This window comes from Cygnus olor, chromosome 2 (genome assembly GCF_009769625.2).
Source record: "Cygnus olor isolate bCygOlo1 chromosome 2, bCygOlo1.pri.v2, whole genome shotgun sequence".
In the NCBI taxonomy this organism is placed as follows: Eukaryota; Metazoa; Chordata; class Aves; order Anseriformes; family Anatidae; genus Cygnus; species Cygnus olor.
Genome location: NC_049170.1, coordinates 86,025,561 through 86,048,489, shown reverse-complemented (window position 1 = coordinate 86,048,489; position 22,929 = coordinate 86,025,561). Strand labels below are relative to the sequence as shown.

General features: G+C 42.2%; 1 protein-coding gene across 3 annotated transcripts in view; it reads left to right on the top strand.

Moving 5' to 3' along the window:
• Positions 1-215: 215 nt before the first annotated feature.
• ADCY2 (adenylate cyclase 2) overlaps positions 216-22,929 on the top strand; it is a 210,926-nt gene continuing 188,212 nt past the window's right edge. For 2 of the 3 annotated variants that reach the window (XM_040548259.1, XM_040548260.1), the window contains exons 1-2: positions 237-656; positions 18,803-19,000. In XM_040548259.1, the coding sequence (XP_040404193.1) occupies positions 423-656; positions 18,803-19,000 (432 nt within the window). In that variant the 5' untranslated portion in view covers positions 237-422. Of the gene's footprint in view, positions 657-18,802; positions 19,001-22,929 lie in introns of all 3 variants that reach the window. The other variant, XM_040548261.1, reaches the window with a different exon arrangement.

The window sequence follows — 22,929 nt, the reverse complement described above, 5'->3', positions numbered from 1 at the left end:
GGCCGGCGGGCTCCCCGCACCTTGGCGACCCGGGGCGCGGCCGCCGCCGCCTCAGCCCCGCAGGTGCTGAGGGAGAAGGGGGCCCGGCGGCGGCGGGGGCCGTGACGGGGGGGACCCTTCCGTGCCGCCCGCTGCTCCTCCTCGGAGCGCTCCTCCCGCCCCCAGCGCCGAGGAGCCGGGCGAGGCGTGTGCGTGCGGCGGGGCGGCGCTGCCCGGAGGCGCAGCGAGCCCCGGGACTGGCACGGCGGCGGCCGCGGCCGCACCATGCGGCCACCGCCGCCACCGCCGCGGCTCCTCCTCTCGGCCGCCCGCGCGGGAGCGCGCCCCGCTCCACTCCCCGGCTGCCTGCGGCAGCGGCGGCGCTGAGGGAGGGAGGAAAGAAGGGAGGGAGGGAGCCGCGGCGGCTCTGCCCGGCGCCCCCGATGTGGCGAGAGGCGATGATGATGAGGAGGAGACGCCGCTACCTGCTGGAGCGGGCAGAGCAGGCGGGCGGCGGCGGCGGCTGCGGGGCGAGCGGCGAGCAGTCCCGCTGCCGGGACTGGCTGTACGAGTCGTACTACTGCATGAGCCAGCAGCACCCGCTCCTCGTCTTCCTGCTCCTCATCGTCATGGGCGCCTGCCTGGCCCTGCTCGCCGTCTTCTTCGCCACCGGGCTGGTAAGAGGCGCCCTGCCCGCCCGGCGCCCCGGGACGGAGCGGGACGGGACGGGGCGGGACGGGGGCTCCGGAGCCGGGGGCACCGCGGCGGAGTTGCCGGGGGAGGCGGCGGCCGCGGGGCCCCCCCACGGGCAAACTTTGCCGCCCGCGGCTGCCGGAGGGAGCCGGGAGGGAGGCGGCGGTCGCACCGAGTTTAATTCCCTTAATTCGCTGGCTCTGCTTCCTCCCGGCGGGCGGGCGGGCTGGCCGCCCTGACCTCCCCGCGCCGGGGTGGCAGCGCTGGGTGGCGGGGCTTGGGAACTGCCCGCAAAACCCAGCCCGCGTCCCGGCTCGCAGCCCCGGCCCCTTGGTGCTTTCTGCGCCGGCCGCCCCGTTTCGGGGCGCCTGACCCGTTTTCCTCCAGAGAGCCTTGGTCTTGCAGCCTCGGGGAAGATGAAACGCGTCAGGGCGGCGGATGACAGCCGGCATCAGGCTGGCTCGCCCAGAAATCCCGGCCGTTTTGCCCTTGTGTTGAAGGCGAGGGAGAAGCTGCAGAGGGCAGTAAAATTCTTGCTCCTCGCAGAGTTGTCCTGCTGGTAATGGGTAGAGGCAGGCAGCTGGCGCTGCCGGGGGCTGCTGAAGTGAAGCAGGGGGTTTGAAGGGCTTCAGGCTTTCTTTTCTTCATCCTTTCCCCCGATCTTTCAGTCTTCTGGAAAGCTGGGTGTTTGTTGAATGTAGCTGAGGTCTCTAAGAGCGAGGACGGGTGGGTTGGTGTCACCTAATGTGTCACCTCTCTTCCAGAGGCACTGCACGTAGCACTGTTGGCTTCAGGAGGCAGAGAAGCCTGCTTTCTTGTGTGTTACGACCAAACTTTTACCTTAAAAACTGCTGCAAATGGTTGCAGGACTAGCTAAACTTAGAGTTAACTGGTGGCTTATTTCCTTATGATATTTATATTAAGATTTTTAATGCTTTTTGTTAAACGTGCTAGTCCTATCAAATGCAAGACAGGTGTAAAAGAGCTAATGTGAAGCCAGTAATAATGGTGGTGGCTTGTAATTTGGCTGCTTAATGCCTAGATGTTCCTGTTTCGGAGCGCTGTGTACCAAAATACAAATTCGACGGCTTCTCTGATTCTGGTGTGTTAGCTTGGGTGCTTATCTGTCGGGACTGAAGGGGCCAGTGGTAGAAATGGAAGTACGTATCTGGGCTAAGGCATGGCTAGGGGTGGAGATGTGCATGATACTAGCACGATACAAGGCAGCAGAACTTGGGCTTGACAGTTCATAGAACTAGATTTCATACCTTTCAGTCATGGTACAATCTGCATCTTGCTAGTACAAGCTGAGCACGCTTGTTTTCATAATTCCTTTTCTCGAAGTAAGTCATTCACGGTAACAACACTGGCACAACGCTGGGTCCAAATCAAAGGGCTACTGAAAGTTATGGAAAGAAAACAATGAGCTGGCGGAGTCTTGCCATGAGCAACACTTCAGAAAGAGTGAATTTTATAGTTCAGTCTGCATTTGGAATTCCAGACATACCGGAAAAGGAAAAAAAATGCTTTTAGAACCTTTTTCCTGAGCCTTTATCTTCCTGTGGCTAACAACTGGACGGGTGAGTGGAGAGAGAGGTGGGGTTCATCCTTAAAGTTTCCAGTCAACGGATGAAAGTAACTTCAGGTGGAGAGAAAGCTTGCCTATGCAGACTTTCAGCCACAGGATGTTGGGCAAAATCCCTTGGAGCCCAGCCCAGATGCTCACCTAGAAGCATTTTATTATAGCCCGGCTCTGGTTGCATCTGGGGATTAAAATATTCCTAAAGGTTTAGATCTGTTTCTCCCACGTCTGACTAACAAACCCTCTTTTTATATGGCTGTGGAACCTCAGTCAAATTTGTGTGCCTGATAATATAAAAGTGGCAAGCAGCTATGAGCGTCTGAGCTGCAAGAGCTGATATTAATATCCTTGTCTTTATTTTGCACATCTAGTATATATGTGATTGTTTTGACAGAATATTTACTTTTGTGAGGGAGGCACAATAGAAGTGAGGTGGAATAGTTCTGTGTAGGTCTGTGCTGTGCATTTGAAGTTAAAGGAAATCTTTCCTAGCAGTTGTTTCCTTTAGATTTCATACAAAGCAGTTGAGATTTTACTGAGAATTATTTAAGCCTGTTTTGGAAACAAAATTCCAAAATGACTCACCATAACACTTGATTCATATTTCTCACTTTTATTTCAAAGCACAGCTTAGAACGTGAGATGCGGGATCGGACACTGCTAGGAAGAAATGGATGTACATTGAGTATGAACCATTTTTATGTTCCAGACTTTCTTTAAAAAAGCTGAAAGCAATGGAAGTGAGAGATTTTCCTTCCATTTACATTTTTTACTCGGTTGTTAAAATAGATGACTGTGATGTCTGAGTTGATGTTTTGGGGGGCAGTGTCTGCTTAACTGCTCCCAAAAACAGTGCTAGCCATGCAGGGGTGTATCCCATGTCCTCAGCCATTTCAACCTGTCAGAATACCAGCTGTAGCCTTCCCGATTTCAGATGAAAAACTTATAAAAGCTGTTGCAAAATTAGAGTAAACAAGATTAGTTACAAAGTGTGTCTGGAAATCTGATTACTCTTCTTTCAGCCAGTGTACCGCTGTTACTCAGATAGGTTTCTTGGGAGATTTTGTTTCTGTTTGTTTCAGGAAAATATTGTGATTTCGACCTCTGGGATTAAGCACTTTATCTCCTCAAACACTCAATACAAGACTCCCAGAGTATCCTTGAAAGATGACCATTCAAAGCTTGGAGCTTTAAATAATATAATGATAGTATCAGCCTTTGAATTTCCTGTGTCAAAGTATCCTCTGTATTGTCTCTACCTGGCGTGAATGGAAAACTGGCAAAATGAGATCAGGCTTCCATGTTTAGCTGCTTTAATCGATAGAGAGTAAATTATTTTCCCAAATCTGTGAAAGCCTTCCAGTGCTTAGAAATGCCAGATGTCAGGTTGATTTTCTGTCTGGTTATTGTCTTGTTCTTTCAATAATATAATGTGTAAGATAAACTCATTATCTTCTTCCCTCTCCTGTTTTTAGTACTAAAAACTTCTGACCATTTTTAGTGGTGTCTAGAACAGGTTTGTCTCTAGCCTGGACACGATAACTACAATTTATAGGATAAAAGATTAAATTGACTTTTTAAAATTTCCTAATGCAAAATGCGAGTGTATCTGAAATATCTGCTGTTGTGATGTTTTGTTTTTGATGCAGTTAAACAAAACTCTGACTTAAAACAGGGATGATGCCCGAGTTGTACAATTTATTGGAAGGCTGTAACTTTCATTTATCCATGCATTTTCTAGACATAAACAGAGCCCTGTCCATAGATGTAGGCTTCAGTAAAAACAGTTTGGGGTACCAGAATCTCTTAGCACAGGGGAGGATCTTCTGGTGTAAGTGGAACAAGACCCATATCTGTCAAGATCTTTCCCTTTTCCCAAATCCAAGGTCCACCAATTTGCTGCGATATATATATAAATAGATATAAATAGATAAATATAGATGCTTTCTTTTAGGCTGGCCAGTGACCTTTGCTCAAAGACTGCAAGCCTGCTATGTAGGGTTATATTTAACAGTAGTTTGTGGCCCTAGTCTGCCTCCAGAATCCGTGCTGCTACATGTGACCGAGTAAGATGTGGTTGTCGATGTGTTGATGCTTGTTGAAGTGGAGCTGCGTGCTTCTGGATGACATCAGTGGCCAAGTGGAGCACGTGTTGAGTGAAGAGCTCTTCCACAATGTGGCGTTCTGATGCGTTCCCTCATCTAAAACACCGCGAAGTAGTTTAGTGTGTGTGTTTGCAGCCTGACGACTGTCCCTGAAGCAGAGTCATTACCTATCTTCAAATCCACTGCTTTGAAGTTCCCAAAAAGTTTGTGATCATGCTGGTAGGCTCAGTTGTGATTCCTCAACCTTTTTGCTGAATCATAAACCCAAGAAACTGAAGGTTGTCTGCGCATCTATGTCACTGACTTGCCCAAATACCTTCTGCAATAACGTTTGAAGTAGGCAATTATTCTTAATGGGAGAGTACAATAATTTAGGGAGGTATTCTTGCAACAAGGAGGATGTATGGTCTGCTAGGAACTCATTTTCTGGCATCAGACCAGACCATAACCAAATTTACCTTCGGCTGATGCTGCAGTGTAGACAGAAGTAGCTGCCTCATTCTGAAGCAGTACATTAAAATTTTTATCAGCCAACCAGGGAATTGTCTCTGCACAAAAATAAGTGCATCAAGAAGAGTCCTGTGAGCATCTTTTGTGAGTGCCATCTCTTTGGGCCTGTGGTCAGAATGACAACAAATCTTCCCTCCCTTTAATGGGTCTTACTCTGTCTGAAAGAAATCCTTCCTACTTCCGGTATAAACTGGACATCTGCCAAACCTAGAACTCTTCAAGATTTCCATGACCAGAATCTCATGCTGAAAGGGAGAGGAAAAAGTCTTGAAGTCCAAGTGGAAAATGCAGCTTAAAATTGCAGATGGGGAAGATGTGTTCCATCATCCTCATTGCAGTGTCTCAGGTGATGAGGTGTCTGCAGATGCGCATTTGCTGCATGCTTCTGGTAATGTTCACATCAGTACTGTCGATCTGAAAAATTCATCCAGCCACACCAAAAGGTCACCAGACTGATGCTGTTGTGATGTTATATCCCTATTCATGAGACGCTCTGTTGTAACCCAATTGTATAGAATAATACAGCTGTACTGTAAGTCCACTTGTACTCTTAATTTCAGGAAATCTCTTGAGATCAGCCTTGCATAATTTAAAGCACTTTCAGTTCAAGAGCAACAACTGTCTTCCCAAAATCCAAGAATACCAAAGCCTTTGAAAGTGTTCCTTGGAATCCTTGCAGACTGAAAGTAAGCCAAAGCATCTGCTATACTGTTTTCAAACTCCAGCATATTCATTCCTCCAGAAGGAAAACTAAGGCAGAGCAAAGGTAATGAATGAAGTAGGAAAATCCTCACTGGTTGAAGAAGAAGCTGAGAAGGGGCTGTTTGCATGCTTGATGCTGTGGTTGTTGTGCCCACGAGGTGTGCTACTTTTTCTTAAGCTCATTCTGCCAGATTATTGCCACTACCAAGATGAGGAAGAATTCAAAGCAAAAACTACTTTATTTATAACTCCTTTTCTTTACATAATTCCGGCTATAATTGAGCATGCAGTTCTGCTTTAAAGTCTGTTGTATATTAAACCATTCCGTGAGGGAATCCTATGCTTCAATTTTTTTTTCTTGTCTCTAGGCACCATAATATCACAATATGTTTTTGCAGCTATAGCTGTCAGCTCTTTGGTACAGTCACAGGATATTGCCATTCCTGCCAGTTGTTTTTTCCAGTAGTACCTTTACTTCTCTGAGCATGACTTTTTTAGCCAGTACTACCTCTTGAATCAGACCCATAAAGATTGGTGCTTCTTCCTGTCTGAGGCAGGATTTGCCTAGCTTTGCGTCTGGTTTCATTCCTCCCTGCTACATCGGTTTGGGCTTTTTCATATTTCATTTGCTAATGACACTTCCAGTATGTCTGTGGTTGCTTTTAATGCTGCTAAGAGCTTGTCTCATTTGCCAGTCCCTAACCAGCCTGCTAACAGAGAGCCATCAAGATAATGAGGTGCCTGTGGCAACCTCTCTTCACATACCTGTTTCATCCTTCGCATTGAACAGCCTAAATGCTGAATAAGAACTGGGTAAAACTATGGGTATGGCTGTGTTGGCACAATACTGAGCTTTGAACTGTAATCTTAGTAGATGCAAGCTTTGTGGATACTCTGGCAATAGAAAGCTGGCTTAATGTCACAAATTGTGACTCAAGCCATGGATCCACAACTCCTAATCATTACTGCAGCTGACACAAGTGACAAATGATCTACCAGCTACAGCTGTTGTTTACTGAGGTGCACTGGGAATAAGACAGGTGATGGACTGGGCTGCTCTCTTTATCAGCATCAAGCCAGGTATGTGGATTCACAAATCATGTATGGCAATTTCATAGCGGATTTGCCATGAACCACTGAATACCTCTCTGGTTATCTTGCTTAAAATTATAGAAATCGATTTCAAGTTCCTTGTCACAGATGAAGATATCTGACTCATTTTTGTGTGTCTTAAAACTCTCATCAAAATAGTGAATAGGTTTCTTTGGTTGAGCCTTCAAGAGGTCTCCTATATTAAAGAAATTATAATTTATTATAATGATAGCAATGACTGGAATCTTCCATAGGACATCACTCCAAGCTGATGGCAGCAAAGACTTTTAATACAGATAGAAGTTGTCTGCAAATCTCTTGAGTGGCTTGGCATGCCAGCATCGTGGGAACAAACTGCAGCTGAATACCTTCAGCCTTTCATCCTGTGCCTAAATTCCCAGCAAGAGCCAAGCTGTGATCCCAAACAAGCCAAGTGCTGCCACAGTGGCATCTGCATCTTTTAGAAAGAACTGAGTCAGCTCAAGCCTTATTGATATGCTAATATGAGAATCAGCCAAGGGATTAAACTTCTGCATTTAGGGTTCTGGACCCTGAAATAAGTGAATTAGCAGACTTCTGCTCCCTTTTCCCTACAGTCTCTTTTTTGAGTATTCCTTCCTGATCCTGCTGAAAATAACAGCTGTACACATTTTCTGCTCCAGATCTTTATATCTTAAATAAGCAATGTCCAGACACTGAACCTTGTTCAGACTTTGCTGAAGATTCAAGGGACTATTGAACCATCTGTGCAGAGTGTAAGGCAGTCTCTACACTTACTTTCCCAGTTGTCTTTCTCCAACCTATATCAAAACATTTTTATCTCCCATCTTTCAACAGAATTCTCCTGTTCTTAGTGGTATGTACATGATATAAAAGTCCCTTGCTGTTCCTGGTTGAGAGCATGTTCCAGGCTTGTATTTGGGACAACCAGTGTAAGCAGCAACCATTACCACTAGCCTCCTAGCCTTGCTCTCAGGTCTGCTGTCTGAGTGTCTGCTCCTTCCACCATCCACGGGTCTAGTTTCAAAGTTTATCTAACCTGGAAGATGTGCTCCAGCGTGCAGGAGCAATGGTTTCTGGTTGCATGCTCAGTGTGCTCCAGAAGGCAGCAGGGCAATGCATATTTTGGCACAGGCACGTTTCCCATATGGCTTCAGATGCAGCCAACGTGGTGTTTGATCACTGGATAGTGCCGTGAGATCCGGTGTAGATGATGGCTTTTCAGAGAGCTCCTTTTACTCACTTGGGTTTGCAAAACTAGCTGGAGCTTGATTTTTCCACCTGCCTCCTCAGGCACCTGAACTGTCTGCTGTGGGACCTCTTAAAAAGACCCCAGATGCTATGGCATGCACAGTGACTGGGTAAGTGGGGTTACTGTCCTTCCATTCTAGGTACGCTTTCCCCATCCACCTCTCCGATTTGCTAGTAGTTGGGTCAGCCCTGCAGGCAAATCCCAGGAAGACTGGATTCTCCTAGCTCCTTTTCCAGCAGGACTGAATTGAGGCTGAAAACTGACACCTTATTTCCCCTGGGACCAATGTTAGGAAACCAGATTTTCCTGGGATTTGGCTCAGCACACGCTCGGTAGTGCTTCTGCTCTTACCTTGTGTACCCCAGCAGACAGTCGGATTGCTGGTCTTTGATGCAGTCTGTGGTGGTGGTCCTTTCTAGTGGCACAGCCTACGCTGGCCAGGACCCAGGAGGTGGTAGGTTGCCCAGACCAGTAGCTGGTCCTCTAAGCCCTGCTGGCACCCCTGCTAGCTTTTACCAGAAGGTGGCCATCATATCTCACTTGAGCTGGTTTGCTGTCCCAATGAGCCCAAGCAATTTCCAAACCTACTTGGTAGGTAGTGGTGTTTAGACACTTCCTTAAATGATACAACGTCTGTTTTAGATTAAAACAATTTACCAGATTGTTCTTGGTCTCTTTGATTTTTAGTATTTTGTAACCTGTCCCTTAATGAGATGGGGTAACAATACTGGATAAATAAACCCTAAACTAATGCCAAGTAGAAATGTCTGATTTTCCAGTATCGCTGATGCCCCATTTCCTGTGTACGTTTCTGAATTTTTGCTCTTTCATGGAGGAGTGATTTGGCTGAGCTGTATTTCAAGTGTCAGTTAACATTTTGGTCTTCTTTATTTGAAGCTTTATCATCCTAGAAACAATACCCATTAAGGAATTTGAGCCTGATCCTGAAGTCTGAAATGAAGTAAGAAATCTGTTTGCATTGAAGTTGAACTGACAGGCACATGAGAGAGTGGAGCGTGTCCTTAGGGGCGTAAACTTTAAGAACTTTTTCTGTCATAAAAATAGCTGTGTTTAGTAAGTAATTGCCAAACCTTTGGAAAACTTGAAAAGTAATTACACAATGACAGTTGTGATTTTTCAATATTAAAACTATTTTTCATGTTACCTTATTACGCTGATATGTAAAATCTGTGGAATATTCTTGCAAAAATGTATCTTTAAAAGACCCAGCAGAGAAATAAGCCTAAGCTTGCCCTCATCTTTATTAAACAGACCTTTAAAATGCACACAGTTTTCTCCTGTGTTGAAGCTCAAATGCTCCCTGGTTCAAATTTTGTGATCTTACTTTTAAGCAAGTCCCATCTTGACTAGTTCTTGATTATGGCCAGATTCTCAGGTTACCATGTTGGAAGTGAAGTGGTGAGGGAAAGCTACCATCTAGCTTCAGTTTAACAGTGACAGTCAAAATACATAACTGGCATCACTGAATGGCTCAAAGGACTGAACCAGGATGTCAGTATTTACGACTTCCATGGGTCTACATGGATATGACGAAGGGCATAATTTCACTTTTAATATGTGCTATCGTGCAGTTAAACTGAAAAACGTGTCCTTGAGTCCTGTGAAGTAGTTTACTACCTAAAAAGTTTAGCTGTTTTAAAGATTTAGGAATTCAGAATCAATACATATGAAATAAAGCAAGCAAGGAGAATATGTTGATCACTACACTTACTTTAAAAATAATCTAAATGATATGAGTGGGCACTAATTAGCCTTGTAGCCTGGAATAATTGGTTTCATCAAAATACAAACTTCCACCCACTTTGCTGCTTATTGTCTCAGCCCTCTTCTGAGGGGTACGCTTGAGGGAGTAAAGCATAATTAGCTGTCATTGCTCTCTGGGACATGGTTACACGGTTTATCTTCTGTGACTGCCAGAGTCATAGGGTAGGATAATTTTACAAGTGCACAGGCTGTAGCCACTAGTAATGGGATTGGACCATCCTGTTTTTCATAGGCTGTTAAATGTCTTAAGGTGGAAAGCAACTTTTGGTAATTCCCAGCCTGAGAGAAGATTGAGATGGGGCTAGATGGCTGAAAGGCGTGATGGTCCTATTCGTGCTTCCTGACAACGTGGGGGCCCTCTGAACCCCAGCTCATTAAATAAATGATTGTAAATGCTGACAGATTGTATATGGCGTAGTTAACAAGGTGAGACGTTACAACTCAATGGAAAATGAATCAAGAGAGAGAAGTGCCAATGTGACAAAATGGGCAAAGCCATTTTAAAAAAAGCCACCACCATGCAGGTTGGGTGCATAGTACTTGCACAGGGCATCTTTATGTGTATGAAATTTATGAGTGCACAGCCCCTGATTCTGATAATTATGTTTCTGGTAGTGATCGGTGTCTGTCCTGTACCCCAAGCCATATGATACTGTGGACATATCACGTATGTTCTTGATTACACATTTGCATGCAGGGTGCTCAAACAACATTCGCTGTTCTTCTGGGATGGTCACTACCTTTAAAAATCAAAAGAGGTGTTTCAATGGACAGCTGCATTTGTTCCTTGCAGAGAAAAGATAACTTACAAACAAACATTAATTAGATATTGATCTAGCCACTGTGCTGTAGCTTTGACCCTTGCAAACCTCTCTTTTCTAGTTCTTTTGTATTCATTTAGAAGTGGTGGTGGTGGTAGGACCAGAATTGTTGATGGCATTCATAGTGCACCGAGGTGGCATTATGATGTTCTCTCTTGTTTATTCTTCTACTAATGTTCTGGAGTTTGGGTTGCTTTTTAACTGCTGGTGAGCACCACCGTGATGTTTCCTCAGGCCTGCCTATTACAAATGCCAAATATCTCTATTTCTAAGTGTTAATAGTCAACCAAGAGCCTGTTATTCTCTGTACAGAAGTATACTTGGCACTTTTGGGTGGGGGAAACATGTTTTTACAGTTTCAGCTCTTTCTTCTGTAAGTCTAGTTGACCCTTTCTTTTGAACCATACCTGGTTGTGCTGCGTTTATTTTTTTAACATTCCATGTTCTTGCTTTTTTCTGTTAAAACTTCACACTGATACTTTAGTTTGAGACGGATCCTCTGATGTGTTCCCCCTGTACAGAATAGTCTGGAATGAGAACTACCCCATGCTGAACACAGATACAAATAAAACAGAATCTGCTACGGCCTGATCTCTCTGTTCTTTTTCACACCTGGATCACCTGTTTGCTTTTAAGAGTCTTTCAAGCAGGCTTCCAACTCCTAATTAAGTTTCAAATAGAATTTACTACTTGTTTTACACTCTTAAAAATAATTCCTCAAACTCTTTTCTTGGAGTACAATGTTAAGTCTTTATATTAATGTGCTAAATTTTATGATCCCTTTTATCCCCCCCCCCTTTTTTTTTTAAAAAAAAGATAATTTTTAGAAGCTTCTCTGCTTGGCTGTTGAGGCATTCTGGGCTTGTTTTGGTCTTTTTAAGTTATTTGGGAGAAATGATTAGGTTTTGGTCTGAACCTCTGATTTTTTATAGCCATTTACGAAGATTTTAATCTAAAATTCTAGCTCCTGCTTTCAGTTTCAGTGTTTGGGCTCTGTTGTTTTTTTTTTTTTTTTTTTTTTCTTATGTCCTTAAGAAGCCTCTTCATTGTTATAAAGCAGCCCTTCAACAGTAACATTTTATGACCCAGGTTCTTTCCACCTCTTGAGATCAGATTGAGTGTTTTTCTTTATGTGGGTGGTGTTCTTTGTGAGTTTTTTGTTTTGGTTTGTTTTGGTTTGTTTTGGTTTGGTTTGTTTTGCTTGTTTGATTGCTTTTTTCAGCTCTTCCATGAGAGACCTGGACAGTAGTCTCAGCTTCTGTCTGCTGATGTGATCCTTAGCCAGTCTAGCTGGGAGTCACTGAAGTATCCCCTTGCCTGTTGCGTTTTCTTCCTTGGCAGCCTTTCTTTATCTCTGCATTTCATAGAACCTCATATAGTTTCCATTCTGATTTGGTTATCAGTCCCCTAGGTCATTTATTTTGATAAGCCTTTGCTGTTCAGCCTAGTATTTTGGTTCATAGGGACTTTATGCTATTGGTTGATTCTCCTAGATTATTGTGTTTTAGCTCCTTCAGTCCCCGCTGAATTATGGCTTTCTGTCTTTTCTGTGTAGTTTCTACCTGGAACAGCAATATTCTGCTGATGGTCTTTTTTCCACCAAGTTTTCAGTAAGTCTACTGTGTAAATAATGTCATTTTAACAACAGACATTTTATTTCTTCCATCTTCTTTCTTAGGCTTTTAGTGTTTGTATAGAAATGTGTGTACCTTCATGTGGCTGTTTGATTTCTCTGCAAACTTCTTAAAAAGTGAGTCTGCATGTTATGGCTTTTTTTTTGCCATTTCCCTCCTGCGTAAGTTTAATCAACTTCTGTCCTTTCCTGTAGTTGAGAATTACGGGTCTCTGTGACACTACTGCTTCTCTTAAACCATGTACTATGTTCCCATAACCTCTTCAGTTTGAATGTTTTCCTATGACCTTTGAAGTGCCAGCAAAATCACTTTTTTCTGGTTTAGATTAAGTTCAGCTACCTTCTAGAGGCTCCTTCCCTATGCCTAAAGTTTCCCTGGTTTCATCAAATTGCCTCTTTAATACAATTTCAGCTGCTTATTGTACCCGTGCTTGTCAGCCTATCTTGTTCTGGGAACATTAATGAGAGTGCCACCATAGTTCTCTGCTTCTCCACTAGCAACCAGTATTTTGCCTTCAGGACTTTTCTCCTAGCCTTCCTTATGTTACTCTTATTTGCACAGCCCATGGCCTGTGACTGTTCCTCAGCACCTCCAAGGATCACACCCAAACCTTCTGTGAGGTCTGATGTTTGCATTAGGCAGAGAAGTCTGTGATCTCTGGTATTTCCGCCATTTCTGTGACAATCATTGCTACAACATTGAAGCAGGCGAGCTTCCTTCGTAACTATTGGGCAAACCTGGCAAAATTTGGATGCAATTCTTTTGTAGTGAGTAAGAGCGGAGAAGAACAACTATATGCAGTTGAATTCACGAGGGATCCACTGGCAAAAAGTTGTCGGTGCTGCAGTCAAGCACGTAGGTGGCCATGAGGGTGTTCACAATACCTACGTGCTGGGTCACTGTGTTACCACCATTAGTGCCTCTCTGCTAACTAGGACAGACAGTGTAAAGTCAAAGAGTCGTTCCTGTTGATTTCAGCAGCATTACTGCACTGGTGCAAAACGCCAAGCTTCTCTTACGGGGAGATTTTATAGTACCCATTGTTCATGATTTTGAAGTTGGAGGAAATGCTCAAAATGTCACCTGGAGGATCTGAATGAAGTCTTGCTGCACCAGTAATGTCCCAATGTACTAACAAACAGAAAATGATCCAGAAACTGGTCACAAATCCAGAACTACTTCTTGCTGGCTGTATATACAGTCACAGAGCAGCTTGGCATCTGAAAAGCCAGTCAGAATTACATGATCTGTGTGTGGACTGCCAGCCCAGCTGCTGACAAGCGAGCAGTCAAATATCCCCGTGTGCTAACAGCAAGTGTAGGCTGCATGTCAGACTCATTAATAGAGAAGTGAGTTTCTCAAGACAACAGACTCCATGCAACAACTGGATGTTCGGTCTGATGCTGTTACCATTGATCTAGCAAGCAGAACAGGGAACGCTGAATCAGAGGGAAAAGTCTCAGGCATGCAGTTACTTAGGGCCGTAGTGAAAATCAAGAGCTTTGCCAACACGAGCTTCAGGACAGTTTGATTAAAAATTACAGTTCAGTTAATTTGCTGCTAGTGTTCATGAACATGCTGCACAGAGCTCAATAAGAGATTAATAAAATAATAATAAAAAAAAGCACATGAGAAAACTTCTAACCAGGCAGCAAAGCAAGAAGCACAAGCAAAGTGCTGTGCTATGAAAGATAAATGGTAGGCACGAAAGGCAGAGGAGTTTTTCTGAGCTGTGGATCCAGAAAATACCGTGTGGTCGTGGAAATGGCATCTGGCGTTAAAGACACTGCCATTTCTGAAGGGAAGATGGTGATGAAATTGATGGAAAAAAAAGTCTGAGATGGCCAGCCAAACCTTTTCAGTTGCCCTAACTGATGAAGTTATAAATGAGGTAGTACAGCTCTTTGGCCAGGAGCAGAGAGCAACACCTCCCAGAAAAAAAGGAGATTTTTCCAGCTCTCTAGCAGATGGCATCCAGTGCAGTCAGCCATAAGCAAGTTCACTAACATATAAAAACATGGGATAAGAGTCACAAGTAGCCAGAAGAGTTCTGCATATTTTAGCTTTGTAGGGAACTATTTCTTGAGAACTGAAATGCTGTCTACTTCTATGAAGAGAAGGGTGATGACACGTCCTCTGAAAATCATTGTAGCTCTCTTTCTCTCAAGTCCTGGAAAAGGCTTTACAGGAAAAATGGCCAATTTGTGCTACAGAGGTAACTAAACAGATTCTTTCAGTCACCCTGCTTAAAGGAAGATATTCTATTTTGGTAAAGAGGTCAGTGAGATAATCTTTGAGGCCTACTTTTTTTTTTGTTGTTGTTTGTTTGTTTTTTTAAACTCAGCATTTTGACAATATGTATGAAATCTCAGGTAGTTCTAGTGTTTGAAGAACATTGCTCTTTTTTTTGCATTTAGAAAATGTTTCGCTGATCTCAGCAAAAAGTGATTTTAGTAATGATTTAATACAGAAAATGGTTTGAGTTAATTCCGACCAAGTATGTGGTATTTCATATCCCAGCAGGTGCCTGCTGTATGTAGACTGCTGTCAAATTCCATTAGATGAAAAGAATAAAGGAGAAAGTATCAAAAGAATGAGAGAGACCATGGGAGAAGATTTTATGCCGAAACTGATGTTTTAAATGCTTGTTTGTTCATTTTTACGGAGTACTTTATCAAGTCGTGTGGCTTATATAAAACAGTGAATTGCTCTACAGCAGCTCTGCTGTTTAAAATTGAACAGAAGGCATACTATTATCTGGAAAAAGAAGGAAAAGGATGGAGGATGAGAGAAGGTGGTGTTTTTTGGAAAGATGAATGAAAGTGATTCTTCAGATTTTAGTGGTGATAACAAGATTGTTACGTGCTTCTTATGAATTTATGGGGGTTGGAAAAATTTCTAAGGGTAGACTTTTTAATTTCTTCAGTAATTAAAAGACAGCAAGATAGCAAACACTGAGGAAGATAGAGCTGTCAGGCAAGATCCATGTATCGTAGGTTTAGCCATTATGTTCATAAGTGTCATGCTGATACTTTAATTCCATTACCTCTGGTGTATTTTAATTTCTGAGACTAGAAATGAAAAAAAAAAAAAAGGAAAGTGTTTTTTTTTTTTCCTGTCCTTGGGAAATGTTTAGGCAAATGAAACGTTTAACCTTCAGGATTTGTCTTTGCACCTGACTTCATCTTGTAACATGCTAAATACAGTGATGATTGCAAATATTGATCTGGAAGTTACAGGCTTTAAATGTCCTGCTCTTGAAGTTATAATTTCGTGAATATTTAGCTTCTCTGGAGTAATAGAAAAATATTATTAGAAGTTATTTCCAAAACAAAATCCTGCATCACACAGTCTGCCTCTGTTGACCTAAACCTAACATATATCAAGGCTTTCTGGAAAGGATTAAGGTTGTAATAACAATTGTTTTCTCATACATATTTTCTTTACCTAAAGTATACTCTATCCTGTCTTTAAATTTATCTTTTACTTTAGATACACAGCGTATAGTAAAATGTAAGCACCTTGGGCTACCAGAAGCTGGTGGTTTTGTAGTCAGCTCAGTTAGGTGAAGAGCCATTGAAGTCAGGGTGATCTCTTTCATTTACATGTGATGAGGAACTTAAACACTATGATCTATTCTTTTTTTCAGCATATTTTTAAACCAAAACAAAACTGCAAAATTTTGCAGTAGGCAACATGAGAAGGGGAGAAACTAGAAAAAAAGTTTTCATTTAGTGATCAAAATGTCTGGCTCAGCTAAGTGTTGAGGTCAGTGTACACCTAAAAAAAATATTTTTTGACTGATTAGCTGTTAATTTGGAGCAAACATTTTGATAGATTGATCTAATGTTAGCACATATATAAATATTTAAGTGTATGTGTGTACATATGCTCTAAACTGAAATCTAAATATTGTTTGCTTGTTACAAAGCAAGATCATCCTAGAAAGCAATGTATATACATATATTACATAAATAGAGAAGAATATTGTCTAAGTGCATACGGCTATTCATGCCATATATATTTGTAGCATGATTTTTATCAATGAAATATCAAATTGTCCTCATTAAAATGATTGTTTTTTCTTAATCTTGGCTTCCTTCAGGAGCTTGTGAATTCCTCTTCAGGGCTGCAACCCTGACTGTGTGACGGACAATATAAGGAATGCAGTGCTGACCTGCCACAGGTGAAGGGTCAGATTTGTCTGACTGTGTCACAGGAGTTTTGCAATCCCACCTGGAAGTTCAGAAGTCAAAGGTTTAAGTTAAATGCTTTTGATGTAATCTGGGCTGACACTGGTTGTGACATTACTAAATCATTGCCATGACAATTACCGAAACAAACTTCAGAGATGGGGATGAATAAAACCCACAGACTTTAGCAACATAAATCAGCAGCTCTTGTTATTACTAGTTAGGTTGGATATTTTGTCTGTTACTATGCAGGATGACATCCACCTTACTTCATACAGCTCTGTGCTCATGCAAACACTTAGCTCTGTGCCTAGCATTAAGCTCATGAGTTTGTTTTCAGTGAGACCATCTGAGTGCTTAATATGTGCATTTAATATCTGGAAGATTTTAGTGCTTGCATTTCAGAGTTAGCATCATCACTTACAGTTTCTTGATTCTTTTGCTTATACCCTGATCAGTTGCAGTGATACTTGGTTAAATGTGTGACTTTGTAAATTTAAAAGGGAAGAAAGAATAAAGACAACTGAAAGATGAGCTGCCTTCTGTCAGCTCTCTGAAGTGACTGCAAGGGCTGGTTTCAGAGCATGGAAAGCAGAAGGAAAATGTGGGTTATGGAAAACTGCTACTGCAGCTTAGTTCTTGCCGTCAAAAACAGAAAAAGGAAAGGTAGCTTAAACATGTTGTTTGAAAGGTGAGAAAGCGTTAGCTCTAAAAAGTGCTGCCGGGCTTTCTCTTCGACTTTTTGGTGATACGTGAGGCACGGTACAGGAGAGATAACCTGCAGCCTGCCCGATCAGGCGTAGGCTTTGATAGCGGCGTTTCCCTGGTTTTCCAGCAGCCAGGGCGCTGCTCGCCCTGGTCTTGGAGCCATATGGCCGATGGCTAATGGTGCAAGCTGCATGGCGTAGCAGCTAATGAGCTTGGCAGAAAGTCAATCAGTGCCTCTGCTGGCCTGCCAAAGTCCAGAGTCTGTGGGTTGAGGTTCAGTTACATGCTTGCCTGGATCTGTGGCTTCTGAAGCTCTGCTAGGTGAAGGTGTAGGTGTGCTCCTTTGGAGTGGGCACACACGCCCGAGGCAGTGAGCAAGCGTGGAAGTGCTCAGCACATGTGCACTCACAGGCACAAGCCCAGGAGTTTGAGGAGAAGGAGGTGAAAGATTCCTGCAACACGTGTCTCCCTATAGACAGCAGGCAGTGTAACTTGTCTTTTACTGAGGTATGAAAGAAAAATAAGTAAATGCTGAAACACTATTTTGTTTGTTTGTTTTGCTCAACCTCTCGTACACAAATAAGAAAGAAAAAAAATCAAAAATATTTTAAGTAAAACTTTAAGCAAATCACCAATAAGTAAAATGTATCAGGCACTAAGAAAGCAACTACAAAACTAGGGGAAAGGAAATGCTGCTTCTTTGTGCTTAGATGTCTTAAAAACCATCAAACGGGTACTTCAGATCGTCCCAAACATCTCACCAGCATGAGAAGTGGGTAGGAAGCCTTTCTGCATGTGGTGTGAATTCGTGGAGGGTTTTACTGTTACAATAGTGTCATTTGGGGTCTGCTTTTGCAATCTTTTTCTTTACTTCCACAAGTTGCTGTTAGAATTCCTAACAGCTGCCTGAACCAATGAAGATTGTACAACCAAACTTTGATACAGTGCTGTTTTACTTCAGCCAGGGATACCTTTGAACAAATATAGTAATATAAAAATAAATATGTATTCTTTGTTAATGCGTCTATCGCTAGATGATTTAAAAATATTAGTGTAGTAACTATGTGGGTTCTGTAAATAAATTCAGTTCTTGTTTATTCTGAATCTCATTTCCAGTTAGGTTCTAGTTCTTGCTCTGTGTGTTGCTTACACATTTCAAAGTAAGCAGTTGCTAGGAAAAATGTGCATATTTTAGTCTAGAGCACATCCTTACAGATGAATGCTTCAAACAGAAGCAAGATGTATAGTGCCTGGTAGATATCACTGTCAGAAAAATAAGGCTGTTGTGGACTTAGGAACACAGCGTCGATTTGGGAAGCATTTTGACAGCTGCATTCTTCAATGGAAATGCTGGAATTTCACCTGCAAACCACAGTGACTACAGAAATCTTTTGAAATCTGGAGCAGAGAGCCTATCCTGCTTCTGCAGATTTTAATTCGCTTAGTCCTTCAGGCCTAGCACATTACTGTCGTGCGAGTTAGTTCTCTTAATCTGCTTCAACTACTATATTTCTTAATTCAGCAAAAGAAGTAGTAGGGTGGTTAATAGTTGTTTATGAAGTCAGTACTTCAAATCAGAGCTTCTTACAGTGCAAGAAACCCTATTTTGATTCATATCACTTGATATTTGATTCATATTATCATGTCTTTCTGAGATCTGTGTGCAGTCAGTTAAGAGTATCTTGTCCTTGTCTGACCTTTAAGTACATCAGTTTTTAACTCCTTTTTATTTTCCTTTGTTTCCAGGAAATTGAAGACCACTTGGCATTTTTAATAACTGTTCCAACAGCCCTAGCAATTTTTTTTGCTATATTTATCCTTGTCTGCGTAGAACCTGTCTTCAAGAAGCTGCTCCGTATATTTTCGCTGGTGGTCTGGGTATGTCTGGTTGCCATGGGATATCTCTTTATGTGTTTCGGAGGAATCATCTGTCCCTGGGACCAGGTAAGACTGTTGTTATTATTACTTTTACTTCCACTGGCTAGATTTCCAAGAGCCATTCTATGCAAAAGTATCAATGTTAATTTTTTGTGGGACATCTAATAAAATGTTTTTGTGACCAAGTGTTTGCATGCTAAGACTTCCAGCATCTGTTTTATAAATGATAAAAAGATGTGTATACTTAAGGTATGGAGGATTTTACATTTATAATTTAAGCTTCTTGGGATAATGAACATTTGATTTCAGTCACCAACTTCCTTGTATAATGAATGTTTGATTCTAGTGACCAATTAACACGTCGGAAGTGCTAGTTTTATTCAAGACCATCTTCAGCTTAAGGTGTTACTGCTCTCAATTTAGCAGTCTTCAAGATGTTCTCTTGCAACGCATGAGGAAAAAGGATTGGGAGTTTCCTATCTAGGGAAATACATGAGTAAAGAAACAGTGAATTACCCTTAACATTTAAAAAAAAAATGAAGAAGACAGAGAAAAGGTATAGTTGTCTCTTAATAGCAGCAGTTTTGAAATATTAATAAATGGTGTGTAATATCCAGAGCTGTTCCTGATAGATTCTTCTGTATTCTGCTCTATCCTTTTCCTTTCCCCTCTACATGGAAATGCTCCTGAAATACTCACTGTAAAACTCTTTATAGGGTGGAAGAAAACTATAATATATATAAGAAAACTATAGTATAATATATAAATGTGTCCTCTGAAAATTCTGTGTTGAGCATCAGTTTGGTATAACCTTTAAATTGCAGTATGCTATCTGGGATGCCTTCTAGGTCTTTAAGATAAACCTGAAACAATTTCTCTTACTTGTTATTTGGATCTTGCAGAGACTTATGCAAATACTGAACTTTAAGTATGCAACTAGTTCCTATGAAGTCCTTGATTCAAGTGATTTAAATTGCTGATGTATGTTGTTAATATTAGTTAAGGAGCCCTTACCTCTGTGAGTGATTCTATATTTTCTTTTTCTTGGAAGTTTCAGGGATTAATTATCTGTGAATCTGTTTTTTTTTTTTTTTTTTAAAGTATTTGGAACTACCAAACCAGGCCACACTTGAATGTGATTAAAAGAAAATTAGAACATGCAATATTTTTCTCTAGATGCAGATTTCACCATGGGTGTGCCTGTACCTTTGTGATATCAAGTCTAGGTACTTCACATGGTCTTACTTTGTTGTTTTATTTATTTTTATCTCCAGATGTGGGATGTCATGCTAGAATATTTCAAGCTTTCAAGCTTAGATGCATATATTTAATTAGCCATGTTATCTTTTCATTGCAAATTCTACAGAGTTTCATTTTGTTTTTTGAGAGAGATGGTAATGATTTTCAAAAGCATGTTTCATGAAAGAGATCTAAAATGGATTCTGCAGTTGCAGTCTTGGTGTTGTGTTTAGGCAGTCAAGGTGGTTTGTCCTGCCCTGCTTCTTTCTTAGGGAAATAGAGGCATTCCCATAGCACCAGAGTGACCTGGCTGGCCATCTGCAGCAGTAAGGGCTGCAGAGCTCTTGGGAGAGGCATCGTCCTCGAGCAGGTTGCCAGGACACAAGTAGTCGGATGTTTCGGTCTGTTCCTTGGTTGGCATGCAAGAGTCGCTTGGAAAGAGGACCTCTGGGAGCGGGCAGTGTTGGTTGATCTGCCCACAGCAGCCCCTGTCTTTGCCTTGCGCTGTGCTGGGAGCAGGCAGGGCTCTTCCAGACAGCACTGTCCGTACTCCCAGACCCCGCTGTCCATACGTGGCTTAGCTGGGCTGTGCCATGTGCTCATCCTCTGCCAGGAGAGGTGCTGGGGCAGGGTGGCCCTTGACCACTTCTAGAAGTCAGATGTCTCAGGGCTCCCTGCACTGGGACGGTTCGCTGCCCCAGAATAACTTTTCATCCTTTGAATCGCAGTGCTGTCTTGGTGTTTGCTTTTGTAGGCATTCTTTTACCTACTGTCAGTTAAGAGTAACCTACAGAAATATGGAAATCTTTCTGGGAGTGTGACATCTTACACAGCAGGGTAATACCCAGTTTGATGAAAAAAAAAAACAGCCAGTAGTACAATACCATTGTGTATTCCTGTAATGTTCGTGTTTTGATTGCTCTGAATCAGGACTATGTAGGTCAGTAATCAATGTTCTCCCCTATAATTATATATGAAAGCAAATCTGAAAAATCCTTCCTTGGGGATTACTGACAGATTCTTTCTTAAAGTTTTACATTTTGTGAATTTAAAACACATTTTTCTTGATTTATTAGAGTCTTTTTCTTGTTCCTTTACGCTTTTTATGAAAGAAAAGAAATATGAAGTAAAATTTAAATTAGTTCTGTTTCAAATATATCCTTGTCAAGTAACTAATTGGAAAATGATTAAAATAATAATAAAAAGAACCAGTTCATGTACAATTTTTTACTAAACAGGTGCTTTACTTTCATTTTTTTCAAACTACAGCCTAACTTGTTCTGGCCTAGCAGAGTTTAAAAATAATCTTTTCATCATATCTTTCATGTCTTCTGAATCCTGAGCTTGTTAAAAATCTGGAATTTCTTAATTCCATATTCCATATTCTTAAACTAGTAACTGCTGAAAGATAAATTTCCTGAATACCATAGTTTATAGAAAGAATGTGTTGTTTTCTCATTTGTGCACAACCTCCTCCCCTAACTCAAAAGACAACCCTGTATCCTTTGTTTTTTTTGGCTTGATGATTTTAATGTTCCTTTTGGCTGTTTTTAAGTGGTAAATGCCAATTTTCTCTGTCGTTGAAGGTACCTCAGGTGTGAACTTTTGCTGCTTTTGTTTATAATGAAAATACAACTTTGGAGAGACTATTTTAGTTATGAACTCAATATATATTTAATGCAGAGCAGTTCCCCCTGTGCCTGCAGGCACATAGCTCAAATAACTTTCATGAACAATGGAGGACTGAAAATGAGGCAGCCGGTCAGCACCATTGTTTTGCATTAAGAGTCCTGTGGGCTGGTATGAAATAAGTGCAAATCATAATTGGTTTCAGCTTGCTTTTGTTGTCCCTGCAGACCGCTTTTATCTGTCTGCATTTCCTTGTCTCTTGTTCAGCTGCAGCTACAGCTTTGGAGAGAAAGCCATTATCAGGTGTGGATCGGGCTGCGTTTTGAAGGGGGTAGTGGGCGGCTGCAGACTCTTGCTTCGTCCCTGGGGCCTGTCTGCAAGCCCTGTACTGGCTCCTTAATTGCCTGCTTAGCCTGATCCAAAGGCTGTAGCTGGCACTCAGCTGCATGGGATAAATCATGAACCCATCCACGAGCGGAGACAATTTGCAGGATGGTTGCATTATCAACCTTACCAACTAACTTAACTCCTCAATTAGCACCAAGCTCTCTCACTCCTCTTTCTGGATGGTGAAGAGAAGCAAGCACAGTGAGAGAGAGATGGAGAGAGTACCACCTAGGAAGTGGGTGGCCTTACATGGAAAAATTAGGGCAATGGCGGCAAATGCCCTTGGTACCTGACAAACTGTCACTATATAAGTGTGGCAGCCCTCTCTCACTGCTGTCAGCCTGTGAGTGCCAGACTTGGAAGTGGAGCCTCCGGTTTATCCTGGTGGCCCAGGGAACTTGGGCATTTTGATAGAGTCTAAACACACGAGACTGAATTACAGCCCAATGGAGGGAGGCTGGGCTGTCTCTAGGAGGTCTGGCAGGAGTCACAGGGCACCTAGCTGGGGTTGGTAGGAAAGAAGCAGAGCAAAGGAAGTCACGTAACAGCTGTGAGAGAGTTATTGCCTGCTGGCAGGTCTTTCCAAATCTAAGATGTGAGTGATAATGTGTGGGGATGGTTTCAATGAAGAATGACCCCAGGAAGATGTTTAGAAAGGTCTGTGCCACCGTCAGTAGATGGTGTGTTTGGTGGAAAGCCAATATTGCACAGCAGGCAAGCTGAGGAAAGGTGATCTTGTT